Raw genomic sequence first — 24,873 nt, forward strand, 5'->3', positions numbered from 1 at the left:
GGAAGTTAGAGAAGTCGATGTTCATGCCATCAGGTTGGAGGCTACCCAGACGGAATATAAGGTGCTGTTCCTCCAACCTGAGTGTGGCTTCATCTTTACAGTAGAGGAGGCCGTGGATAGACATGTCAGAATGGGAATGGGATGTGGAATTAAAATGTGTGGCCACTGGGAGATCCTGCTTTCTCTGGCGGACAGAGCGTAGATGTTCAGCAAAGCGGTCTCCCAGTCTGCGTCGGGTCTCGCCAATATATAAAAGGCCACATCGGGAGCACTGGACACAGTATATCACCCCAGTCGACTCACAGGTGAAGTGTTGCCTCACCTGGAAGGACTGTTTGGGGCCCTGGATGGTGGTAAGGGAGTAAGTGTAAGGGCATGTGTAGCACTTGTTCCGCTTACACGGATAAGTGCCAGGAGGGAGATCAGTGGGGAGGGATGGGGGGGACGAATGGACAAGGGAGTTGTGTAGGGAGCGATCCCTGCGGAATGCAGGGGGGGGGGGGGAGGGAAAGATGTGCTTAGTGGTGGGATCCCGTTGGAGGTGGCGGAAGTTACGGAGAATAATATGTTGGACCCGGAGGCTGGTGGGGTGGTAGGTGAGGACCAGGGGAACCCTATTCCTAGTGGGGTGGCGGGAGGATGGAGTGAGAGCAGAATACGTGAATTAATAGAGGCAAGTGGAATTAGTATATATACCGCAGGTAAGACTGTCACAAATAAATTAGTGTACCAGGATCTTTGTGAATGCATGGCTCAACCAACATTAATGCACTGTCTCATCATTATACCACTAAATGAGCTAGTTTCGCTTTGCTTGTGTGGTAACTGCACTCCCTACATTTCAGTGATCCACAAAACGTTTTAGAATGCCTGAAGTTGCAAAATATACCCTATCAATGTAAGTCTTTCTTTTGTCATAGAATGGAGTTATATAATGTTGCGCTACCTGAAAGTCAATTATTCTGCAAAAGTAGTTTTCCTTAGCTCTCCAAACAAACGCCTTAAACGGGACAGAATCCACTAATTCCTCCAACCTGGTCCACATCCACAATCACAGTTTATAATATAATGCCTATACATATTTGGTATAAATAAAAGCCATGCTTGAGGGCACAAAGTATACTGAACTCAGGGTAGAAACCCAGCAGTGGTATTACTTGATGCTGCACAATGAACTGAGCCCACAGACAAAACTTGTCTGAAAGTCAAATGCAATGCATTAAATGGATATGAAAACTTATTGCAAAAGTCTAAGCTAGAGCTGGTGCCTCAGTGCTAAAGACCTAGATTCAATCCTGACCTCCAGTGCTGTCTGCTGTCTCTATAAACACGTGGGTTTCCTCGTGGTGTTCTAGACCCCTTCCAGCATCTCAAACGTGTGGGGGTCAGTTAGCCACTGTAAATTGTTCCGAGAATGTAAGAAATCAAATGTTTTATATTTAAATAATGCATTTTGAATAGTTAATTTATACATACTTGATCCAAACCTGTAAAAGTATGTACAAGGGCTATACATCAAGTACTTTTTTACCTCTTTAGTGAAATAGAAAAACTCTGCCATAGACTGTCCCAAGCTCGGCTGTGAAAGGAGAAGAATTGGGCATGGGACTAGCAACCCCATCCCTTCAAACATCCCATCCGTGAGTAGGGAAGGATATATGATCGGCTACACCTAGGAACAACTTAAAGACCACAAGTCCATAATATAGAAGCAGAATTAGGCCATTCAGCCCATCGAGTCAGCTCCACCATTCTATCATGGTGGATTTATTATCCCTTTCAACCCCATCCTACTGACTTCTCCTCGTAACCTTTGACACCCTAAGCAAGAATCTACCAACCTCTGCTTTAAATACACTGAATGATTTGGCCTCCACAGCCATCCATGGCAATTAATTCCACAAATTCACCACTGCCTGGCTAAAGAAATTCCTTTATCTGTTCTAAATGGATGTCCCTCTTTGCTAAAGCTGTATCCTCTGGTCATAGACTCACCCACTACAGAAAACATCCTCTCCATACCCACTCTAGGCCTTTAAAAATATGAGATCAATGAGATCCCATCCTCATTCTTCTAAACTCCAGCAAGTACAGTCCCAGAGCCAAAATCTCCTCATACATTAACCATTCCCAGAATAATTCTTGTGATCCTCCACTGGATCCTCTTCAATGCCATCATATCCTTTCTTAGATAAGGGACCCAAAACTGCTCATAAATACTCCAAGTCAGGGTTTCGGCCTGAAATCTCGACTGTACTTCTTTCCATAGATGCTGCCTGGCCTTCTGAGTTCCTCCAGCATTTTATGTGCGTTGCTCAAATTTGCAGCATCTGCAGATTTTCTCATTTGTTCATCTACCTTACTCCTTCTCCTGCATGCATTCAAGTATAACACCTTCAGTCCTTTATTCATCACCCTTTTCGATTATGCCCCTATGTTACATTTCAACTCATCCCACTGACTGCAATTTTGCCCTATCATCTGCCTGTCCTTCCTCACTGAACACCAGATTGACTTGTATATCAACTGCTCCATCCTCAGCCTTATCACTCCAGTTCCCATTTTCCTACCAAATTAGTTTAAACCATCCCCAACAGTGCTCGCAAACATGCCCACTAGGATATCAGTCTCCATCAAGTTCAAGTACAATCCATTCTTTTTGTACAGGTCATACCTTCCCCAAAAGAGATCCCAAGGATCCAGAAATTAGAATCCTTACCCCCGTACCATTTCCAGGGGCCTATCTACAGAAAATAGCGCATATGGCAAGCACTGAAATTGCACCCCTGTCCAAACATCTGACACCCATCTTTTAGATAACTTTACCATAATATCAGCTCAAAAATAAAGTCAAGCTCATTAATCTTTTAATTAATTATGGCACTACATGAAAATTCTAACTGCACCTTCCTTGCTTTCACTGATGCAAATTGGTCTATGATGTGATCAAAGTCAGTTTTTTTCAGTTTCTTCTCTTTCTACACTCAGCAGAGCAAGATCACAGAGTCTGCCTTGACCCATGGAGGCTCTCAAATATGAAAGCATTAGCTTTAACTTTCTGAATGATCTCTCACAGCTGGCGATGGAAACTGTGATGGTTAGCATTATCTGAATAGCAATGCGAAGATTGGGGAAAATGCTCTCATCTCCATACTGAACAATAAATTCACGAAGCTCTTCAGGTCTTGATATCTTCATGTTGACCCGCCTTGATAGCAACATCCTGCAATCCAAAATTTCTTCATATATCTACTGTCCATCAACGTCAGAGCTGTACAATGTTACGTACCCGTAACTGGGTTGCCAAACCAGCAGAAATGGATCACTCAGTTGGCATCTGGATTACTAGAACTAAGACAGTTTTTATTACAGAAACAAGCAATACCGTACTTCTAATCAAAAGGATAACAAACGCAACAGTTCAGCAATGATAAACACACATGTACACAGAATTAAGATAACAGGATCAATCAAGCTCTATCGTTGTCTAGGGGTAAATGATCAGTTTCAAAGTGACGCAAAGTTCAGTTCAGTTCGCAGTAATCGTTGCCATGGCGATGGACAGTGGGGGGGAGGAGAGAGAGAACGAAAACGAATGAATATTTAAAACGGCTTCCACACACAGACCTGCGCAGGCAGCCTTCGGGCGAGTCCTTTGTGATGTCACCTGAGGTCACCGACCGTGACCCCTCCTTCAGATGCGGTCGATCCTCTGCAGTGAACCTGGCACCCAGGCAAGGGCGGACACACACCAGGTTCCCGCTGATCGTACCTTTCCACCCTGAGCGTCTAAGGCTTGATCCCGCGATCAGCTGTCCAAAAGCTTCCCACCGACTTGTGAGAGGCGCACCGCTTCCAGGGTCTCGTTACCTCGGGTGTCGTGTGTGTCGCCTTAGCGAACCTGTCCCTTTTTATCCCCCTGCTGGGGTATCGCCTGTCCATCACTTCAAACAGTTCAGGGTTCAAAGGGGGAGCCGCTCTTGACAGCTCTCCTTCCCCTTCATTACACATCTCCAAATGCTGCTCCATTGTTTTCCTTATCTCTCTCTCTCTCTCTCTCTCTCCTGAAGACAGGTGGCAGACCAACTGCTGATCACACAGGACAGCTAACATCTTATCTATGTGTATTCTTGTCACAACAATTCCCCCAAATTTTCACACTTCTTCTTTAGGTCGTTACTGTCGGCGCCATAACACAGTCCCTCGACATCGAGAAGGAACGCAAACTTGGTGTCAGTGTCGTGCAAACGAGCAAACCTTTCGTCCATTTCTCTGTGAAGATGGTCGAGTGTTCCCTTCATGACTCTTTCCATTTCCTCCTTAGCTGTTAACCCAGCGTCTCGAGTTCTCATCAGCCATTTGTTTCTTTCGTCTCTGACGTCTTTCAACTTCAATATTCCATTCTTGACAGAGACAGACTCCTTCTTCGAATGACTCACTGACCAACACTTCTCTTTCATCATAAAGTTGATCTTGGAGGGCTTTCAAATCCAGGGCAGCATCGTGGAAGTTCATGCTAGGATCCTGCAGCCTCTTTTGAATATGGTCAATGCAAATGAATATTTTGTTCCAAAATTCTAGCAAAATCAGAAAATTGTAACTCAACACGTGGTTGTACAGCTGCCTTGCGTCACTTTTTGTTTCACTGGTCTCCTTTTCATTGTTTATCATGTCCTGGAGAACTTGAAGTATCTCCTCAAGGTACTTGTTGACGGGCTTCACTGCTTCTGTCCTTGCACTCCACCTGGTTTCGGATTCCGACTTAACAACCATAGGCACGGCGTTTTTGAGTTTTTCCCAGCGCTGTGTTGAACAAGAGAAAACCACATAGAGAGCTTTGATGGTTCCAAAAAACGTGACCATCATTGTATCCTGCTTGGCTGCATGTACACCCACCAAGTTGAGTGAGTGATTGTCACAATTCACAAACACTGCTAGGTTGTTTTTCTCACTTAATCTTTGATAAACACCACTTCTGTGTTCAGCCATCACATCAGCGTTGTCATTGCACTGTGACCGGCAATCTTGTAGCTCCATTTTGCCCTTCTCTAGCTGTTTCAAGATGTCTTCAACCAAGCTCTCAGCATCCTTCTACCTTATCTGGATAAAACCAAGAAAGGACTCTCTAACACAGACTGTTTTCCTCTCAAAATCAACTTCCATGTACCTCACTACTTCTGACATCTGCTCACAGAGTGCCTGATCAGCAGTCGAGTCGAACATGAGACCATAGTACTTGGCTTTACGAACGCTTCTCAGTAAACTCCGGCGAACAGTGGATGCCACCATGTGGATGAATTCGTTCTGGACACCCGGTGAAAGATAAACGTGGATCCAGGATGACTTTTCAAATGAGTGAGGTGTTCTTTTATGATAGGGTTGAAGATGGCCAGTAGTTTCAGTAAGCCAGGGAAATTTCCCACATTGGAGTCATTATCTAGCTGAAGTGACTTCCTGTGTCCTTGCAATGCCAGGTTCTGGGTCGCACGGAATTTTATGCAGTGAAGGATTCTCGTCAAGTTATCACGCAGCTTCTGCTTTTCCTTCTCAATCCGTGACTGAAATACCGCGTCAATAACTCCTCTGTTTCCAGCTAAGTTTCTTCCCATTTCTTTCCACTTGTGTGAAGCATTCCCAATGATTCTTGGCATTTTCATGAACACTAATCCTTTCAGGTGCTTTCCACCGGTTGAATCCACTTTCCTGCTCCAATGAGGATTGATGGTCTGACCGGGAATAGAGAAGACAACAGATACAAAATGCAGACTTTTTAAGAAGGGGAATAGACCAACCAGGAGCCAGTCACTTCCTCACCACAACCATTTCCCAATTTCCTCTTGAACCGAGTTTTGTTCATTGAGCAGTTATTTGCTGGTAGGAAAGGCTCCTCACTGTTCTGGAAATACTTCAAACCCAGCTTTAGTATTTCTGTTCTTAACGCATCAGGCAGAATTTCTTTTCCAGTATCCTTGTCGAACTTCAGAAGTCCAATGTCATGCTGTTCAATCACTTCTGGTATGACAGTTTGAGGCTCTTTGACACCATCCAGTTCACTAGGTTCAGTGTCGTCAGGTTCAATCTTGTCAGGTAAAATCTCATCAATAAACTCAACATCACCACCACCACCATCGTCTTCCCCTCCTGTCATGTCCACTTTCTCTGTGGCAGCCTCACTCTTAATCTCGTCATACTCGGATTTATCTGACTTGACTTTCTTCTCGGCTTGTGACGCATTTGTACTTGATCCACCTTCGGACTCTAACAAACTTGTAGCAGGTGCAGGCGACTCCATGGAACGTGTCAAACTACTTGTTCTGGGTTTTTCAAAGTAGGGCACAAAGAACTTATTCAACTTCTTGGCTTCCTCCACCTCCAACTTTCGTCTCTTCCGTCCTTCAGCTCCACTTTCCTTCTTCGTGAAGAAATGTTTCATGGTCTTCTTACACAATGCTCTGAAATAAGGCCATCCTAGTGCTTCTGACTCATGATAATCAAAGACAGATCATACATCTGAAGAAAATTCTTTTTTCACTCTCCGAGGATGGCTTGTCTGACTTAAATAGAAACTGCTCAGTGGCGCCCAGGGCACGCGCTATACCTGCCATACCTGATACACCACTGACCACTTCCTCAGCCACTCATTTACCTGCACCATCATCCTCTTCCTGCCCTGACCAGCACATGGCGCTGGGAGTAATCCACAGATTACTACCTTGGAGGTTCTGCTCTTCAGCCTCTTCCCCAACTTCCTGTACTCACTGCACAGGACCTCTTCCCCTTTTCTACCTATGTCATTGGTGCCAATGTGCACCACGACCTCTGGCAGCTCACACTCCCTCATGAGAATCTTCTGCAGCCACTCTGAGACCTCCTGGGCCCGAGCACCTGGAAGGCACCACACCATCCTGCCATCTCTTTCATGGTCACAGAATCTCATCTCCATCCTCCTAACTATCGCTCTGCCTGACTTTACCCTTTCTTGCTGAGCCTCAGAGCTGGACACAGTGGCACTGGCCTGGCTGCTGCTGCTGTGCCCTGATTGGATACCTCTGGGTGGGGGATAACCCAAGGCATGGCTTATTGCTGACAGAAATGGCCACCAAGCAAACCCTGCATACTCCCCTCACTTCTGCTGGTGGTCACCCATCTATCATCTGAAGCCTGCATTCTGGGTGTGACCACCTCAGTAAAAGTCAATGAGGTTTTCAGCCTCTGGATGATCCAGAGTACATCAGCTCCAGCTCCCTGACCTTGTCAGTCAGGAGCTACAGTTGGATGCACATCCTGTAGTCATCAGGGAGTCTGTTGGGTTCCCTGAAATCCCACACCTCACAGGAGGAGGATTCCACTGCCTGAACTACAATGCTGCCTACCCTCTAACTTCTCTAAGTCTGAGGTCTAGCCTGCACCTGTTCTCGCCCCAGCCTTTTGAGCCAAAGCCTGACCACTCAAAAACTGTCCGGTCCACTTACACCTTACTTCTTTTTATTGACCACTACTGTGTGCCTATGAGATCCTTACGATTGCAGCCAGCCAAAAGGTTCTAAAAAGCCTGGAGCTCTTTTTAAACCTTGATCATCCGCTCCAACCAACGACTTCTTGCAATGATTACAGCCCACCAACAGAGGACCCTGGCAAGCTGACAGCAGCCTAGATCCCAATAAGGTGATGGGCTTAAGTTGCAAAATAGAATCCTGCGTTTGACTTACTGATGACTGGCCTCCAATACCAATGAGGGCTAACAGTAGAGACCAAAAGTTCAAGTCTGTTACATAGGGAAGTTGCAAAACTGAAATAAGTTTATATTACCTTACAGCAAAACTGAGAAACTGAAGGGTCTACACTTAGAAATTACTAAGTATTTCCTCTAATTGACAGTGCAGCTGCCTTTCTCTAGCTTTTACGGTTAGACTATCATCTTTAGAAACAAGATAGAATCAGTGTAGTATCACACTACTGCTTTCTCACCCACAGCCTTAGAAATTTTACTTCTAAGATGAATAAACTTTTCTTTCTATAAGAGATTACTGAATCTCAGAGTTTGAGATCATAGTTTACTGCTCAACCTCTAACCACCTAGATCTTGCATTAGATATTTGAACCTATGGTCTCATAATATTGACCTTACCACCTATGGAAATATTTCTTCATTTAAACCAAAATATAGTTTTTAAGATTTTATATAACACACTTTTAATTGTGTTGTTCATTAATTCATTATATGGATTGTTCATTATACTATCATAGTTTACACTTTTGATTTTTAAAACCATCTATGTAACTGAATTCTGTGTTATATTATACAAATGTAAAAGACTTACCATGAGGAGAAAGAATAGTTACAACCTGAGGAATGCTATTCTCCTGACAACCTTTTCATCTATTCTGTTCAAACTTCTTCAGAAAAGATTGTTTTCTCAAGACTCCAAGGTTCACAAAGCATTATTGTCACAAGGTACAGCTACTTGAATATGTTTGTTATTTGCATTTAGGCATATATTTTGTATGTGGTACTCCTACAATGCAATAAGTAGGACCAATAAGTTACTTGCATAGTGGATTCTGGTTAATTGGGCCATCAATAAATTGGGACAGCCACTTATTTGGGACAACTCTTAAAATCTAATCGACAAAATTTCTAGGATTCCCTTTGTCTATTTGGGACACTATGTTGCTTAATTGGGACAGGAGACTATTGCTGAACAGTTTTTTTAAGGACTAACTAATCAGGAGGGATGGACTACAGAGGTATAAATACCATCAGACTAGACACGCCCAGGCGTAATCTCTGATGAAGGGTGGCAGAGTTTGTCATCGAAACGTTGGTTATAATCAATACCTGTACCTGGCTAGAAGCCTGAGAAGGTTATTTGTCATATATGCCAGGAAAGCACTAGATCCTTTTTCAGATTAAATCAGTTTTCAAAGATGTCAGAATTATAGTAGACCATTTGGTCCATCTACTGAATTATTAGCAAAGTGACAAATTGTACTCCTGACTGTGCTGTTAAGTGACACTCAACATAACTTGCTCGCCATTACCCAATTTTTGGTTTAGCCAGGGACACTTTCACTAGACCTCATCACAGCCAAACATGGATTAACAACCTGGCCTTCGATTGCAATGCAACGTTTGACTGAGTGAAACATCACAAGAAGCCCTAGTAAAAATTGTTCATAAACATCAGAGGATTAATAATCCTGTTGCTGGAGCTATGCTATGTGCAATGGAAAATTGTCACAGATGTTGATTAATAACCTTTGCCTATACCAAGAATGCAGAGCTCAGAGTTTCTCATATCATCCTTGGAACTATACAGTGACTCCCAACCACCTTCATAAGGGCAATTGCCTTATTAGCAATGCCAGGTTTTCAGGCTGAGTGATGGCTTGTGAATTGCTGGTTAATCTTTGTTCTCCTTCCTTGTAACCTTAGAAATTTTCCTTTTTAACAACTTTCATTTGGGAATTTAATCTGCTTGTCAGGTTGTTTTCTTAAATATTTTTGAAAAACAGCTACTGATAGATGTTGGATGGTATTTTCCTTTACTTGGTTTATGAACCAACATCCTCATCTATTGCATGGAGTTCAACCAGCTGAAAAATGTCATAAAATGAAGAGTCAAATGGATAATCAAAGTCTGCATTGAATAATTCAGCTTAAAAATCATTGATCCATCACATTATTCCAGAGCAGCATTGATTTTTGTTAGTTGAATTAAAAGTGAATGCCTTGTCAATACAGATTTCTGAAGCAATTTTTTAAAATAATATCTGGGGAAAAATTATTCTTATTCAACCCAGTAACCTAGTATGTTGTTGTCACAAAAAAACTTTGTATGAAAAGTTTCTATCATGATTCTTTCTAAAAGGGAGTGTAATTTTGTCTTTCATGGGCTTCTATTTATCCCTTTTGATTTGTATCACATTGTGTGCTACACCGGTGATTGCCCAACTTTTAATGAAAATAGTTACACAAGTGTACAAATCTCTGGTTTTAAACAGTTGTGGATACTTTTCGTTAGGTGGGGGGAATTCTGGGGATGGTTTCTTCTTCCACATCTAAACATTCTTTACGCTTAACTTTGTCTATCAATGCTTCCTTTGAGGATTTACTTAAACCCTGCTTGTAGTCTGAGGCTAGATTTGATAGAATTGCAATAAAAAAAAACTAATTTCCTTAAAGTGTCAATAATACCTTCCCAGCTGATATTTTACTGATTCAGTTTTCTGCTCATACCTTGAAATGTTGCAAAGTGACAACTTTCAAAATCTTACTTTAAAAACACATTATTAAAGAATGATAAACTTGTTTTTTGTGAATTCTAGGAAAAAGAATAAAGTTATTTAATTTTAAATACATGTTGAAGCTATTTAATTCTTGTTTGTTTTTAACTATTTTAAAATGGTCAGCAAAGTCAAGGTTGCTAATTCATTGTAACTGGGGAACAAGATGGCTCACAGCTGCAAGGGCTTAAGTAGAGAAGCAGGGGTAGGTGGTAGCTTATTTCTCACTTCTCCTTTATGTCTTTTGAGTAATCCAACATCTTAAATGTTTTACACAAAATTGTTTTTCCAAACTCTTTGCTTGCAAAGCATTTACACAAGCCAAATATTCTGAAGCTGTTGCAGGAGGTAGAAGTAGTGAAGACTGTTTTTATACTCAAAGTCTTTTACGTAGTAAGTCCATAAAACATTGATAGGCAGTTGAGGGGAAGAGGTAAGAGATCAGAGTGGGGAATAGAAGAAGAGGGGAAGAAAAATTTTACCATTTTATGAAGTAAATATTTAATATTCAAATATGTAAGAAAAAATGTTTGTTGACTCATCTTTGGATTGTATTATTCGAACAATTATTCACAAGACATCCCAACCCCGCTCAAGATGAGGCAAGAAACATGCATACCCATATGCAAGGTTAGTGATCAGGACTAGGAAAAGGATAAGAGCAATGATAACATGATCAGGTCAGTCCCTGCTCTTCACTCTTCTGGGATTGAGAATGAATCAGAGGAATAGATAAAAGGCAAGTATGAGGCAGTGTATAGCAAAGCAAAGATACAAGAGACAACCCATATTAGCACAGGTCAAGTATGGAGTTAACTAAATCTTAGGAGTGGAGCTGTTATACAAAAGGCAGAAGTCACCAAGCTTCCATCCTCACAGGCTTCAACATCCCAACAAAGCAGGTACAAGAACAATTAATTCCAATGGCTAGGAGAATTGTCCATTGGAAAACTGCAAAGCAAAAATCTTCAAACCAATTTAAAGTAGCTCCAATCCACCCGGGAACTCTGTCTGATGCCGCAGAAGCTAAATATACAACAGCTGGATAGGTCTTAGCTACTGTGTGAGCTACAGCATTAAGCCAGTCAGAGGCTTAGCGCCAGTCTGCAAAAGAAACTCATGAAAGAAGATGCCTCACTCATCCGATTGTATCATTTCAGTTACTCCCGGAAAGCATAGAGAAATATCCTTTCAGTTTGAATGAACTTTTTTTTCTGGCCATTGCTGATGAATATCAAGTCCTTCTAGAACATTCTATGTGGTATCCATCATAAATTGTTCCCTAAAACTGAACTTGCGTTTCTATCTTGAGATCAATATAGATTAAATTATCAAATAACTCCAAGAGTCATTTCCTCTACAAGCCTTAAAAAATGTGCGATCCTCAGATAGTAGTTTGTCTGAATAACTTGTGTCATCAGAAATGTCCACCTTTAGAGTGAACCAAAGGATCACATTAATATTACGAGAGTGAGCACTGTCAATGCGTGGGTGTAAAGGCAGTTTTACTGTAATACTTTTTTTAAATCTTGAAAATTGTTTAGGGCTAAATAGGGATTTTTTTTCCTCTGCCTTTTGATGATACCGTCATTTGACTGAATACAAAGCAATAATTAAAGGTTTGTCTATCTATGTAACAATGTCTATTTAGGAATTATATTATCTGTGTAACCCCAAAATTTAGCTTTTTCAATCAATCTCCAATAGTAAAATTTATCATTGGCTTTTTCCAACTTGTAGTTGAAATCTATCTGAAATGTAATGAAATTCATAAGGACACCAATAGTTCTGATCTAATTTTCATAAAGTATTATTCACACCATAGTAGAAGCTATTTACAGCTGTCAATGGGCAAATTAGAAATCTGGGTAGATACGATAGTCAATGGGACTAAAATTTCCAAAATGCTTCTCGGACTTAACCAATTTCAGTCGACCAGGGTGGAAAACATTTTCGTTTCATCTTAGTTTCTGCCTCAGTGCATCTTTCCATCTCATCTTCCCATGCAAGAACGCAGGGCTTCACTGAACCGTTCAGAACATAACCCAGAAATTTAGAAATTTATCATGCTACTAAGATATGGAATAGTGGCCATAATTGGAGAAATGGAAAAATTGGAGAAGAGATAATATCCATATGACAGGAGGGAGATTGGTGAGGAGGGACAAACGCACAATGGAATCACGGAACGAGCGATTGTTGCATTGAAGATGGCAGAAGTTGCAGAAAATAATGTGCTGGATGTGGATGCTCATGGGGTGGTAGATGAGGACACTGTTATGGCGGCAGGAAGATGCGGTGAGTGCAGATGACCAGGAAATAGAGTGAGGGCAGCATCAATGGAAGAGGGAGGGCAGCACCATTCTTTGAAGGATGATATCTCTGATGCCCTAGAAAGGGAAGCTTCAGCCTGTGAACAGATGCAGTGGAGATGAAGGAACTGAGAAAAAATAGCATTTTTACAGGAGACAAGGTAGGATGAAGTATAGCCAAGGTAACCATAGGAATCGGTAGGTTCATAAAAGATGCGGCTTGCACATATCCCTGCATGCAACACAAATGCTACAACTGCCCATTTGCCTCCTCTCTTACCTCCATTCAAGGCTCCAAATAATCCTTCCAGGTGAGGCAACACTTCACCTATGAATCTGTTGGGGTCGTTTGTCGTATCTGATGCTCCCAATGCAGCTTACTGTACAGGTGAGCCCACATAAATTGGGGAACTGCTTTGTCAAGCACCTCTGCTCCGTCTGCCAAAAGCAGAACTTCCTGGTGGCCAATCATTTTAATTGCTATCCTCATTCCTGTTCTGGCATGTCAGTCTATGGCCTCCTCCTTTGCCATGATGTGGCCACTCTCAAGGTCAAGGAACAACACTCCATATTCCATCTAGGTAGCCTCTAACCTGATGCACTGACATCAATTTCACCTTCCGGTAAAATGTCTCTCCACCCGCCCCCCCCTTCTATTCCCCACTTGGCCTGTTACCTCTTCCCCTCACCTGCCTATCACCTCCCCCCAATTCCCCTCCTCCTTCCCTTCCACTCATGATCCACTCTTATCATATTCCTCCTTCTCCAGCCCATTTCCCACCCACCCGGATTCACCCATCACCTTCTAGCTGGGCCTCCTTCCCCTCCCCCACCTTTTTATTCCAGCATCTTTCTCCTTCTTTTCCAATCCTGAAGAAGGGTCTCGGCCCAAAATGTTGACTGTTTATTTATCTCTATAGGTCCCGCATAACCTGAGTTCCTCCAGCATTTTGGGTGTGCTGCTCTGGATTCCAAGCACTTGCAGAATCTCATGTTTATGCTACCCATTGTGTTTTTTTTGGGTGAATCTGTAATGCAGTTAAACCAAGACTCAAGCATCCTAAACAACAGGGCCCAGAAGGAAGTATTCCAGTTATTCCACAAGGAGTTTGTATTACTGCAGGAAAGCCTTCTGTCCATTGTATTTAATCTATTATTCCATAAGCCTTTGCCATTTTTAAAACTGATTTGTATACAATCTTTCTACACCCATTATTTCTACCTTTCAAATACACAAATCTATACCATTTCAGACCCAGATTAATAAACTAAGTATTGAAGTACATTTACAATAACCCTACCTGTCAATATAAAAGCTGCACTTAATCCTTCAAATTATCCAACCCTCCTTATAAATTGTCCTGCCAATCTTTACATTCAGCAACAAGAAACCCAACTTGATTTTCCAGTTTCTTGGTCAAAAATACCCAGTACAGTAGAAACCAGCCACTTGGTATGGCTCACACTTTACTGAGGTATCAGGGAACCTTCACGTTTATTCTCATGGTTTCTTTGGACGTACATCACAAACTGCAAGCTCATCTTTCTACTTCAATTCTATACTTCAACCAGTGGCCAAGTTTTGCTGATAATGGCTCAGTCTCACTGCTGACAACACGCTGTTTATTGGACACATACTCTGGCAATGGTCAAGCAGAATATTCTGGAAGAGCTGCCACATCGCAAAAGGAAATATGAACAGGCACAAGACAAAAATTGCTGGTAGCACTCAGATCAGGTTGCAATGAAAGGAGGCCGATCTGAGACATTGATCTCGATAGATATTATCAGATGTGCTAAATATTTTTTGCTCTTACTTCAGAGTGGCAGTATTATCATTCTGGAAAGTAGGAACAGAACATTACACTCAGCCTCCAATATTCATTTTACTTTTTCATTGATCACAAGTCTAGTTAAGCACTCTAGGCTGTAGTCCTGGTTATTCTTATATTCAAAAAAGCCTCAGTCATGACAGTTTCAACTGTTACAACATTCACAATGCTTTGAAAGGAAGAAATGTTGAGCTAGACGCCCAAAGTGATACCTGAGTCACTTTAAAGTGACCTGGTTCTAACTGTCCCTCTTCACTTGATTTCTCCAGGAGTAAAGGTTTTCACTAATTAGCCGAACAAGCTTCCATATGCAGAGGATTACAAGTTTTGGTATAGGGGATTAAGAAATCAAAACATTTTAAATGGTCAGCTGCAATCATATTTGGAGTATTTAAAGCATTTGACCAATAGGTTGCTTAAAGTTGCAGGCAGCGTTTTAAAATGAACGTGAGATAACTTAGACAAACTCCTAGAATTTAGCACCAAAAAAATTGAAAGGATGACCAAAGGCAAAATGTTTAAAATTATTAATGTAGAACAAAAAACATCCAGATAAGTAAACTTCGAAGGTTCAACCGGTTCAGTATGGTTACAGAGATAAGGGGCTAGGCCATGCCATGGTTTTAGCAAATTCAAATGAAGGGTACTGGATGGAACAGCAAAACGCAAGTCAGAACGAGTCAGTCCTAAAAAAGATGTGTATGGTAGGTGATAGATGGAAGGCCAGCAGAAGAATATTACAACAGCACATCCTGAAGCTAATAAAGGCTGTGTTCTGGCATGAAACTATGTTGTAGAACAGGGATTCAATTGATTAGTCACCATTTAGACAACATTAAAATAGGGCAATTCTACTAGTGCCCCATAAACAGCACTATGGACAATTCAAATTTTGATCAAAGATCAAGCTTCATACAAATGAAATAATGGAAACTGAAGTTTAAGCACAATTGCACTATTCAAATGATTTTTTTTAAAAACTTCAAGCTAATTTGGTATAAATTCCATTTATACATCTATAGGTTTAATTTAATGTGTTTAGTCAATCATCTAAGAATCATCCGTTTACAGAACTCAGTGAACAAACTAATTGTCACAGTTTGCTTAAATACACATTATTTTAAAAACTTACACCCAAAAAAAAAATCACCTGAAAGAGCCACCTCAAATTAATCAGATGATCAATGGTGGGTGGGGTGGGCTTCTGGAATTTTAATTTGGTACAATACATCATGGCAACTGATTTGCACTGAATCCAAGTTGAACTTGGAATTCTGCAACTTTTAAAAAAATTGATTTATGATTAATTGCACTAGAAATTAAACAGAAGAGCCTAGCATTAACCTTGGGCTCCGCTAAATCCATTTGATATTTCACAAAATGAACAGCCTAAGGTGGCTTGGCTGGTCCTAAAATATCAAACATTAACACGAGTAAGATATTCAACCAAAATTCTTCCCAGTGAAATCTGCACTGCAAAAATCACCTAAGAGACCAGTACATAATTATTACATGGGGCAGAACAAAACCACTAAGATGCAAACCTCACCTCACTTACGCTGGTGACTCAAAGTAGTTTTCTTCAGCAACATTGGTTAAAAATAAATTAGTTTAAATAGGGGATAACATTTGGCAAATGGCAGCCAGAAGATAAAGGAACATAAAGATAGAGATGTTAATTATGCACCCATTTTTTTCCTCCATTGCTCTACTTACTCACCACACAGTTAGATGGCTTGAAAGGATAGAAGTGCTTGATGTTGCCTACATCAATGGGTAAAGCAAAAAAAAAATTCTAGCATACAGATGGAATTATGTGAAGAAAAACTGTAAAGTGCCAGTTTAGACAGAGGTTCTGAGGAAATTGGGAGGAGAAGGACAATGGGACTGAGCACACATTTGAAGTGTCTGCAATGCAAGATGCCTGGGAAGAGTTCTGTTTTCCTATTACACAACGGAAAGCAATGCTTGAAGTCAGCTGCAAATAGCTAGTGTATTTGGTAGTTGGAAGGATACAAAGATGACAACATATCTGTTTCCCCATGTTACATAACCCAGTACAGATTCCAACTGTCATCATACAGATTGAAACTGCTGCAGAAACAGTTCTAATTTTTTTTTTAAATGTAGGAAATTTAATTGCCTGAATTTACCATTACATACAATTATGGTTTTGTTTAGAAAATAAAGAATGAAATTTAACATTTAACGTCATTAATCCAGTAAGTCAAGAGTATTTCTTTGCTGTTCCACAGTCAACTTATGCATTGCTCACTTCAATGAACTATGCCAAAATCTTAACTAAAACTTATCAAATTCTTAGAACCCCAATAAGATACCTGCCTAGATACTTTAGGGCAGCTTGAAATTCCAGAAGAATCACATTCTCCAAATATGAAGGTAACCAGTACCAGCTGAAGCTACAAGAACATTATTCAGAGGGCTGGGAATCTCTTGACTTGGCTGTTATCGCTAGGGAGAGCTGCAGATTTTCACAGCAGTATTTTACAACTCAAGATCGGTGGCGCTTTGGATATCAAATGGTACGCTGTACGTGGAGTTTTCAAATGTTCTGCCACGATCTTGTTAATATGACTTTTTTTTAAATTCATTTACTGCATGTAGCCTTGACTAGGCCAGAATTTATTGCCCACAGGAGTCTGAATAGAACTTCTAGCATTTAGTCCCACCAATGAATGAACACTAAAACTTCCTTGTTAATGTGGCAGGTGGGAGAACAGCACCTGAGAGAGCTCCCTCCTTAACTTCTGCTGCCCTGGTCCCGTTGTTCAGTACAGGTTATAGGATTCAGAATGCTGCTAAAGGAGCCTTGCAATTGCTGAACTGCATGTTGTAAACAGCATACATTGTGCTAAATGCTGGCAACCAAGGAAATTAATGTTTAAGGTAGTGGATGCGGCACCAAATGAGCTGACTACTTATTGTTGAACTTCTTGGAGCTGCACTTAATCAGATAGGCAGCATTCCACTTCATTCTCGACTTAAGTTCTACAAAAAACGGTAAGGTTAAACAGACTCAGGAAGTGAGGACACTCAGTCTCTGCAGCGTTCTGTAAATACTTGTGCATACATCACTGCTCCAGACAGCTTCAAGTTAGTAGATGCAGTTGGTGGAAGACGAGGTGATGTTAATGCCGTTGAACAACTACACACTGTCTTAATGTGGACAGCAATTTCATAGCATTTCTGTGTGGCATGAATGGTATTTGGCACATAGTCACATATGTCTGAAGATCTCACGTCTTCTTGCATTGACCTATAGGACTGCATCATCATGAACTGTTGAAAATCAAAATGTATATCAAAGTCAATATTTCCATTAATATCAAAAATAAAACATGGATGGAGCAGCTGAAGCCGGCTGAGCCGGAACATTGTCCCTTAGAATTCCTTCTGTCACATCCTGGGGCCAGACTGAGGGTATTAGCGGACATCCGTTAGTCTTGCGAGACAATGGATCTGCGCCTGGAAAGTCTTCACTCTCCAGGGCGCAGGCCTGGGCGAGGTTGTATGGAAGACCAGCAGTTGCCCATGCTGCAAGTCTCCCCTCTCCACAACACCAATGTTGTCCAAGGGAAGGGCATTAGGACCCATACAGCTTGGCATCAGTGTCGTCGCAGAGCAATGTGTGATGAAGTGCCTTGCTCAAGGACACAACACGCTGCCTCAGCTGGGGCTCGAACTCACGACCTTCAGGTCGCTAGTCCAATGCCTTAACCACTTGGCCACATGCCCACACACATCCACATCCTATTGATACTAGAGCAGGGGTTCCAAACCTTTTTCATGCCATGGACCCCTGCAGCCGGGGAATGTTTTCCAGTAAACGCTATTTCAATAGCCAAGGAAATTATAATCAACTCTCATATTCAGCTTTGACCCATGTTTGGTCTACTACTGTAGGACTGGAGCACCATAGCAATAATTTAAGGACCTCTTGACAGCAGTGTGATACCACCCACTTTCTTGGTTAACTGCTATGGCAGAGATTAACCAGTTTGGATTTGCACATCCTGGAGGATCTTCAGTGGAAGCACAGTAATTCCAGAGCATGTTTCAAAATGGATTTTGTCAAGGTCAACCGGCTTGGTTGCACCCACTGCTCTCACCCTTTCAGGCAGGGGTTACCACAATTTCTATATGCCATGGACCGAGAGGTTCATGGACCCAGTCTGGGGACCCCTGCTTTCAGGAAATGAAATCGGCTGACACCCAGCTTCTGTGATTCTGGAGGAGGATATTAACGGCTGATTGAAAATGATTTTGAAATACACAGCTGATGACTTGCACTCAGTAAGCAGTCAGCATGAGAATGGGGAAACTCATGGATAATTATTGTTTACTGCTACCTGCTTTTCACTGGTTTGTATCACATTTTAGCTTCACCAGGTTTACAGGATTTTTTGTAATACTCGTCCCATGCTACTTTTAAATTATTCTCCACTAAATCCAACAGTGATCTCTCTGGCTTGCTGTCACTGAATGCAAAATGTGGCTATAAAGTTGCATATCTGGTGCATTGTAATCTACAGATCTACAAGATCCCATGACTGCTCAGCTTATTGCTGTCGAATATGTTCCAAATCTATCCAGTTTAAGATAATGACAATGCCATGCCTCACATTGAGTCAGATCTTCAACATGAGGTCAGCATTTGTAAGGACACTGCTGTTGTCACTGCTAAATATAACAGATGTATGCAGGGTTCTTCTGTACATCGTGCTCAATCAGTAAATGTCACAAAGCCACTCTTGCAGCTCAATCTTTATCAAACAGCTATGCGTCCAACAAGCGCCTGGTCCTGGACATTAACCAACCCTGAGCATGTTCTCCCTCCCTGGTGCCCTTAAGTATTTCTTCCTAATTGCTTTCTGCAAGTTCAGGACCAAGAGTATGCTCCATAGCACAAGATTAGCTTATCAATGCGTACCCTAGTGCTCCGAGACCTCAAAGAGCCAGAGTCAACTTGAGGGCTCCCAAGGCCATTCCTTCCAAATGTATTGTTAATTTTAAACGGGCTTCCCTGCCAAATGGATTTCAGTTCCTGGTTTTACATTGTCTTGAATTTTCAATTTCTAGTGAGCAAACCTACAATACCTACTTTATTGGCACTCTCGTATGCAAGGTATTAAGCTTTAAGCTAGAAAAAGCATAACCACATCACCCACATAATCTGTTTCTCACCGCAACAGAAATGGGGTAACATCTTTAAACTCAGATTCAGACACAAGTCTTGAGGCTCCAATTGAGAATTCACTAGCTGCTTGGGTTGAGACACTGGAGGATGACACACTGAGCCCAGGTTGGAAGAGTAACAAAACAATCCACACAACGAGCTCAATTAACATTTCACAAGCTGCAGAAACCGTAATATAAAGGGTCAATAAATTCAGAGAGCACAACAAAGCAACGGGAGCGTACACTAGAGAGAATAACAAAGCTGCAGGTGGAGGTAAGGGCATCCACTGGCAAGAATAGGGCTTGGTTACTAGGAGGCACTCCAAAACATGCAGTCAAGATTAGAGTTAGAGGAAGAATGAACAGAATGAAAAGGCTGGGGTTAGACAGCTGAAGGTGTTATCCAGAGAAAGAGAGGGGATTTTAAGGAAGAGCAGAGAGCATGGGAGGGGAAAGGAGTTTTTAAACCCAGGGTTAGTGAAATGGGGAAAGAAGATATTGAGTTTGGTCCAGCAGAGGGGAAAATGTAGGGATTAAGAGGGCGGGGTCGGAGTAGAGACAAAGATTGAGCCAGTACAGGGGCACGAACAGCGAGTCAGGGCGGAGAGGCGCTGAGGTGCGAACACTGAACCAGGCAGGGTAAGACATTTTGAGAAAGGGTGGAGAGGAGGATATAGGAGCCTTGAGGTGGAAGGTAATGTGATGAGGGCACTGCGGAAAGGGTGGAAGGGCTAGGGAATGGACGACTGAATCTAAATGGGCTAAAGCGGAGGCCTGAGCGCCTTGGCCGGCGACACTCACCGCGATAACGTTGACGAAGGTGGTCTTGCCAGAGTATTGCAACCCTACTAGTGTCAGCTCCATCTCCTCCTTCCAGAACAACGACTTGATCCAGTCTAGCAACCGGTTGAAAAACGCCAACATCCTGCGTCAGGCGAGGGGGGCGAACAGGAGGGAGAACGGGCCGCAGCCGAGAAACAGGGACCGAGGGCTGGGGCCTCCACACCGACGACAAGCGGCTACTCACAACACCGGAAGTGTTCACGAGTCAGGTGATGGGGAACCAAGAGCGCTGGGATACTGGAGGACCAGGATCCAATCACCTTAGAATACTGTACAGAAATTTGCTATGGCTGATGGGATACTGGAGGAGTTGTCCGCTCAACCTAAGAGAAGTCCTTTTTCAATGACTGGAGAACATGGTTAATTTGAAAAATACTTTATTTGCAAAATCAAACACTGAAACAGAAACATTATCCTTCTTGTCCAGGATGCATTTCCTTGGTTGCTGAATTCATTTATTCTAGCAAGCCAGTGGAATTTATTCTATTTATTCTGCGCTGTCTCTCCCCCAGGGATACACAAGTAGTGCTGCCACTTCAAAAGAGAGGCAGGCAGTTTGCTGGGCGGATCCCTCTACACCCGTTTGATTTAAAATGTATTTATGAAAAATATATATATACGAAAATACAAATAAAAATGGTTCATAGCTCTCTTTACCTTCATAGTCTCGTCTGTCTTATACAGGTTACAAGGTCTAAATATTGGTAGTATTAGTACAGTTACTGTACAAGGCACTATTAACATTCATGGCCTCTTTGGACAATGCACACATCAATTATTGATTGGATCCAACCTCTCAGGGTCCGATGGTAGAAAGACCTCAGTCCCTTCATGAGGCAGCATTCCTTTATTGTCCTGTCATTGCACAGGAGGATGCTGCCTGGACTGGTGAATGGCCAGCACTGCAGGCTGAAGCACAGACCCGAAAGAAAGTCCTCTGACTGATCAAACACTTCACACTGGAGTCATGGAGACATAATATAGAAATAGTCCACACCAACCACACATTCATACCAATCTGACCTTAATCCCGCAAACAACAGGAATTCTGCAGATGCTGGAAATTCAAGCAACACACATTGTGTGTTGCCTGACCTTAATCCCGTCTTTTTTCTTCTCACATTCTCTTCATCATCGTCTCCATCAGTCGCCTGCATCTCAAGTTCAAGTTTATTGTCATTCAACGTACGCATGTATACAGCCATACAAAACAACATTCCTCAGGGACCAACATGCAAAATGCAGTACATCTATAACATACAGCACATACAATGATATTAGCACAATAATACTAACAGATAAAAAATTATTCTGTAGATGTACAAGGTGAAATAAGGTGCATATAACAATACAGAGTTAAATATACAACAGTATAATGCTACTGGCACGTTCAATAATAATGTGTACTAGGTGGTAGCAGGGTGTTCTGAACTCTCACAGCCTGGGGAAAGAAACTATAACCCAGCCTAACAATCCTTATTCTTATACTGTGCTACCTTCTGCCTGACAGTAGAAACACAGAAAACCTACAGCACAATACAGGCCCTTCGACCCATAAAGCTGTGCTGAACATGCCCTTACCTTAGAAATTACCCAGGCTTACCCATAGCCCTCCATTTTTCTGAGCTCCATGTACATGGAGCTGATTGATGAACTGGTTGGCTCCAAGTTGATTGGTGAAAGAGATAAAGGGCTAGAGGATGAGGAATCTGACAGAAGATCATGAAGGAAAGGAAAGGGGGAGGAGCAGCAGAGGAGGGTGATGGGCAGGTAAAGAAATTAGATGAGACAGGGAAATAGGATGGGGAATGGTGGTGGGGAGGCAATCACTGGAAATTCAAGAAATTGATGTTCATGTATGTATTAAGAATCTGATGTCATTTTATTTCCCTTCATGGATCTTATTCAATAATTATTTGACTATTCATATTGTATATTATTGACCTGTTAACTTTCTGACAAAATTAGCTGTGGAGGTATTTCCTTTTTGATGAATAATCATCTGTCCTTATGTAACTGCAGATTTATATAAACGGCTTCAACTACATGAAGGCAAAGATCTTAAAATACAAGTAACAATCATAGAGATTGCAGGATGGAAATCTTGAGCAATACATGCTAAGTTGCTGGAGGAACTCAGCAGGTCAAGCAGCATCTATGGAGGGAAATAAACAGTTGAGGTTTTAGGCCAAGACCCTTCATCAGGACAGAATATTCTGATGAGAAGCAGCAATCAGAAATTTTCATTAAATAAGACTAATCACAGACAATGGTCTGCACAGCTAGGATACACAACAAACAAGGATACATCATTTTAGGTCACCACAGCACATCTCCAGTCAATGCTTTATAGCTGGGGTTTAATCCATTTCCTTTCGCCTTAAAAAAGGGAACAGAATGTGGTTTAGGTTTAACAAAGACAGCATTTGAACTTGTAAAGATTAGGAACAAAAATTAAAGTACTAATGCTTTCATAAGAATTTTATAAGACTGTAAGAGATTGGAGCAGAATTAGGCCATTTGACCCACTGAGTCTGTTCCTCCATTCGGTCGGGTTGATTTATTTTCCTATTCAACCCCATCCTGTCTTCACCCCGTAACCTTTGACACTTTTACTAATTAAGAACAGATCAATGTCTGCCTTAAATATGCCCAATATATTTTTATAGCCTGCTGTCTGTAGCAATGAATTCCACAAATTCACCTCCCTCATGGTTAAAGAAATTCCTTCCTTCCTCCTATCTAGGAATTAAAAAGGCTGTTACAGTCACTAATACCTTCAATACCCCTGTCGATCTTCATTAGCCTTCGGATGATAGTGTCCTTTTTATCACCCTGCCGAATCTCAGTCCTTGTTGCGAAGTGTCCATTTGCTGGCTGGGGATTTACCAAGGATGGGGAAACACCAGGCTCTGTTCGAAATGATCAACAAGATTGTGGGATGGGTGGGGTCCCTGACAATGCGAAGAGCTCTGTGAATGCAGCATTTCTGGCACATGTCCTGGATGGGGGAGGAGGGAAGGGGGTGAGAGAGACCCTGACGATTTTGTCAGCAGTCCTCACAATCCTTTCCAGGGATTTATGTGCCTTGCAGTTCCCATAAAAGACGGTGATACAGCTGATCAGGAAACTCAATGGTGCTCCGGTAGAATATAGTTAGAAGGGGGATGGGGAGCCTCACTCGCCGCAATCTTGTCTGGAAGTGCAGATGCCGTTGTGCTTTCTTGACTAAAGAGGTAGTGCTGGGAGATCGTCCATGATGACACTTCAGGAAACATTGTGCTCCTCACTCTCTCCATGGAGCAGCCACTGATATGTAGTAGGGAGCAGCCAGCCTGCACCTTCCTGAAGTCCACAATCACCTCTTCCGTTTTGTCCATGTTGAGACTCAAGTTGCTGTACTCATTCCAGTCCACACGCCACTCTGCCTCATCTGCGTGCAACGGCTCATCATTGTTGCCGACCAACCGCTGTCATGACAGCAGCGAAGTTAATGCTGCGGGGAGAGCTGGGTCGAGCAGTAGAGTGGTACGTCAACAGTATGAGAGCAGAGGGCTGAGCGGGCAGCCCTGTGGGGCACAGGTGCTCGGTGTTATGGAGCTGGAGATGTTGCTGCCACATGGGCTGCCTGAGGTCTCTCCGTCAAGATCCAGTTACAAAGGAAGGTGTTTTTCCAGTAAGATAGCAGTGGTTTCTATGGGGCCAACCAAATGTGTTATTTTTTTTACAATTGCAAGACCCTGCTAGACAAGAAGAACTTAAAGTACTGCATGTCTACCCCATCAGTGAGTTGCTCGTTGGTGGAGAAACTGAAGGAGCTGGACTTCAGAATCAGATTTATTATCACCGGCATGTGACGTGAAATTTGTTAACTTAGCAGCAGCAGTTCAATGCAATACATAATCCAACAGAGAGAGAAAATAATAATAATAATTGTTGTAATGTGAGCATTATTAAAAGTAAGTTAATACAAATTAGGTTAATGGGGGGGGGGTTCTACTTCCATTCTTTTTACTTGGGGTGGGCTCTGTGTATAGTGTGCCCGCCATGCCGTACAGGTTGTGAAAGCCTCTGTATATTAGATTAGATTATGAGGACACGCAATCCTCGTTTATTGTCATTTAGAAATGCATACACTAAAAAATGATACAATGTTCCTCCAGTATGATATCACAGAAACACAGGACAGACCCAGACTAAAAGTGACAAAAACCACATAATTATAACATATAGTTACAACAGTGCAAAGCAATACCGTAATTTGATAAAGAGCAGACCATGGGCACGGTAAAAAAAAGTCTCTAAGTCCCAATAGCCCCAACATCTCATGCAGAAGGTAGAAGGGAGAAACTCTCCCTGCCATGAGCCTCCAGTATCGCAAACTTGCCGATGCAGCACCC

The 24,873-nt window shown here is 42.0% G+C and overlaps 1 protein-coding gene across 1 annotated transcript in view; it reads right to left on the reverse strand.

Moving 5' to 3' along the window:
* Nucleotides 1–20,692, reverse strand: part of arl8ba (ADP-ribosylation factor-like 8Ba) — a 61,822-nt gene extending 41,130 nt beyond the window's left edge. The window contains exon 1 of the mRNA XM_072280625.1: nucleotides 20,432–20,692. Coding sequence (XP_072136726.1) covers nucleotides 20,432–20,554 — 123 coding nt within the window. The 5' untranslated portion in view covers nucleotides 20,555–20,692. The remainder of the gene's footprint in view (nucleotides 1–20,431) is intronic.
* Nucleotides 20,693–24,873: the final 4,181 nt, after the last annotated feature.

The sequence above is a fragment of the Mobula birostris genome, chromosome 16 (assembly GCF_030028105.1).
Source record: "Mobula birostris isolate sMobBir1 chromosome 16, sMobBir1.hap1, whole genome shotgun sequence".
Classification (NCBI taxonomy): domain Eukaryota; kingdom Metazoa; phylum Chordata; class Chondrichthyes; order Myliobatiformes; family Myliobatidae; genus Mobula; species Mobula birostris.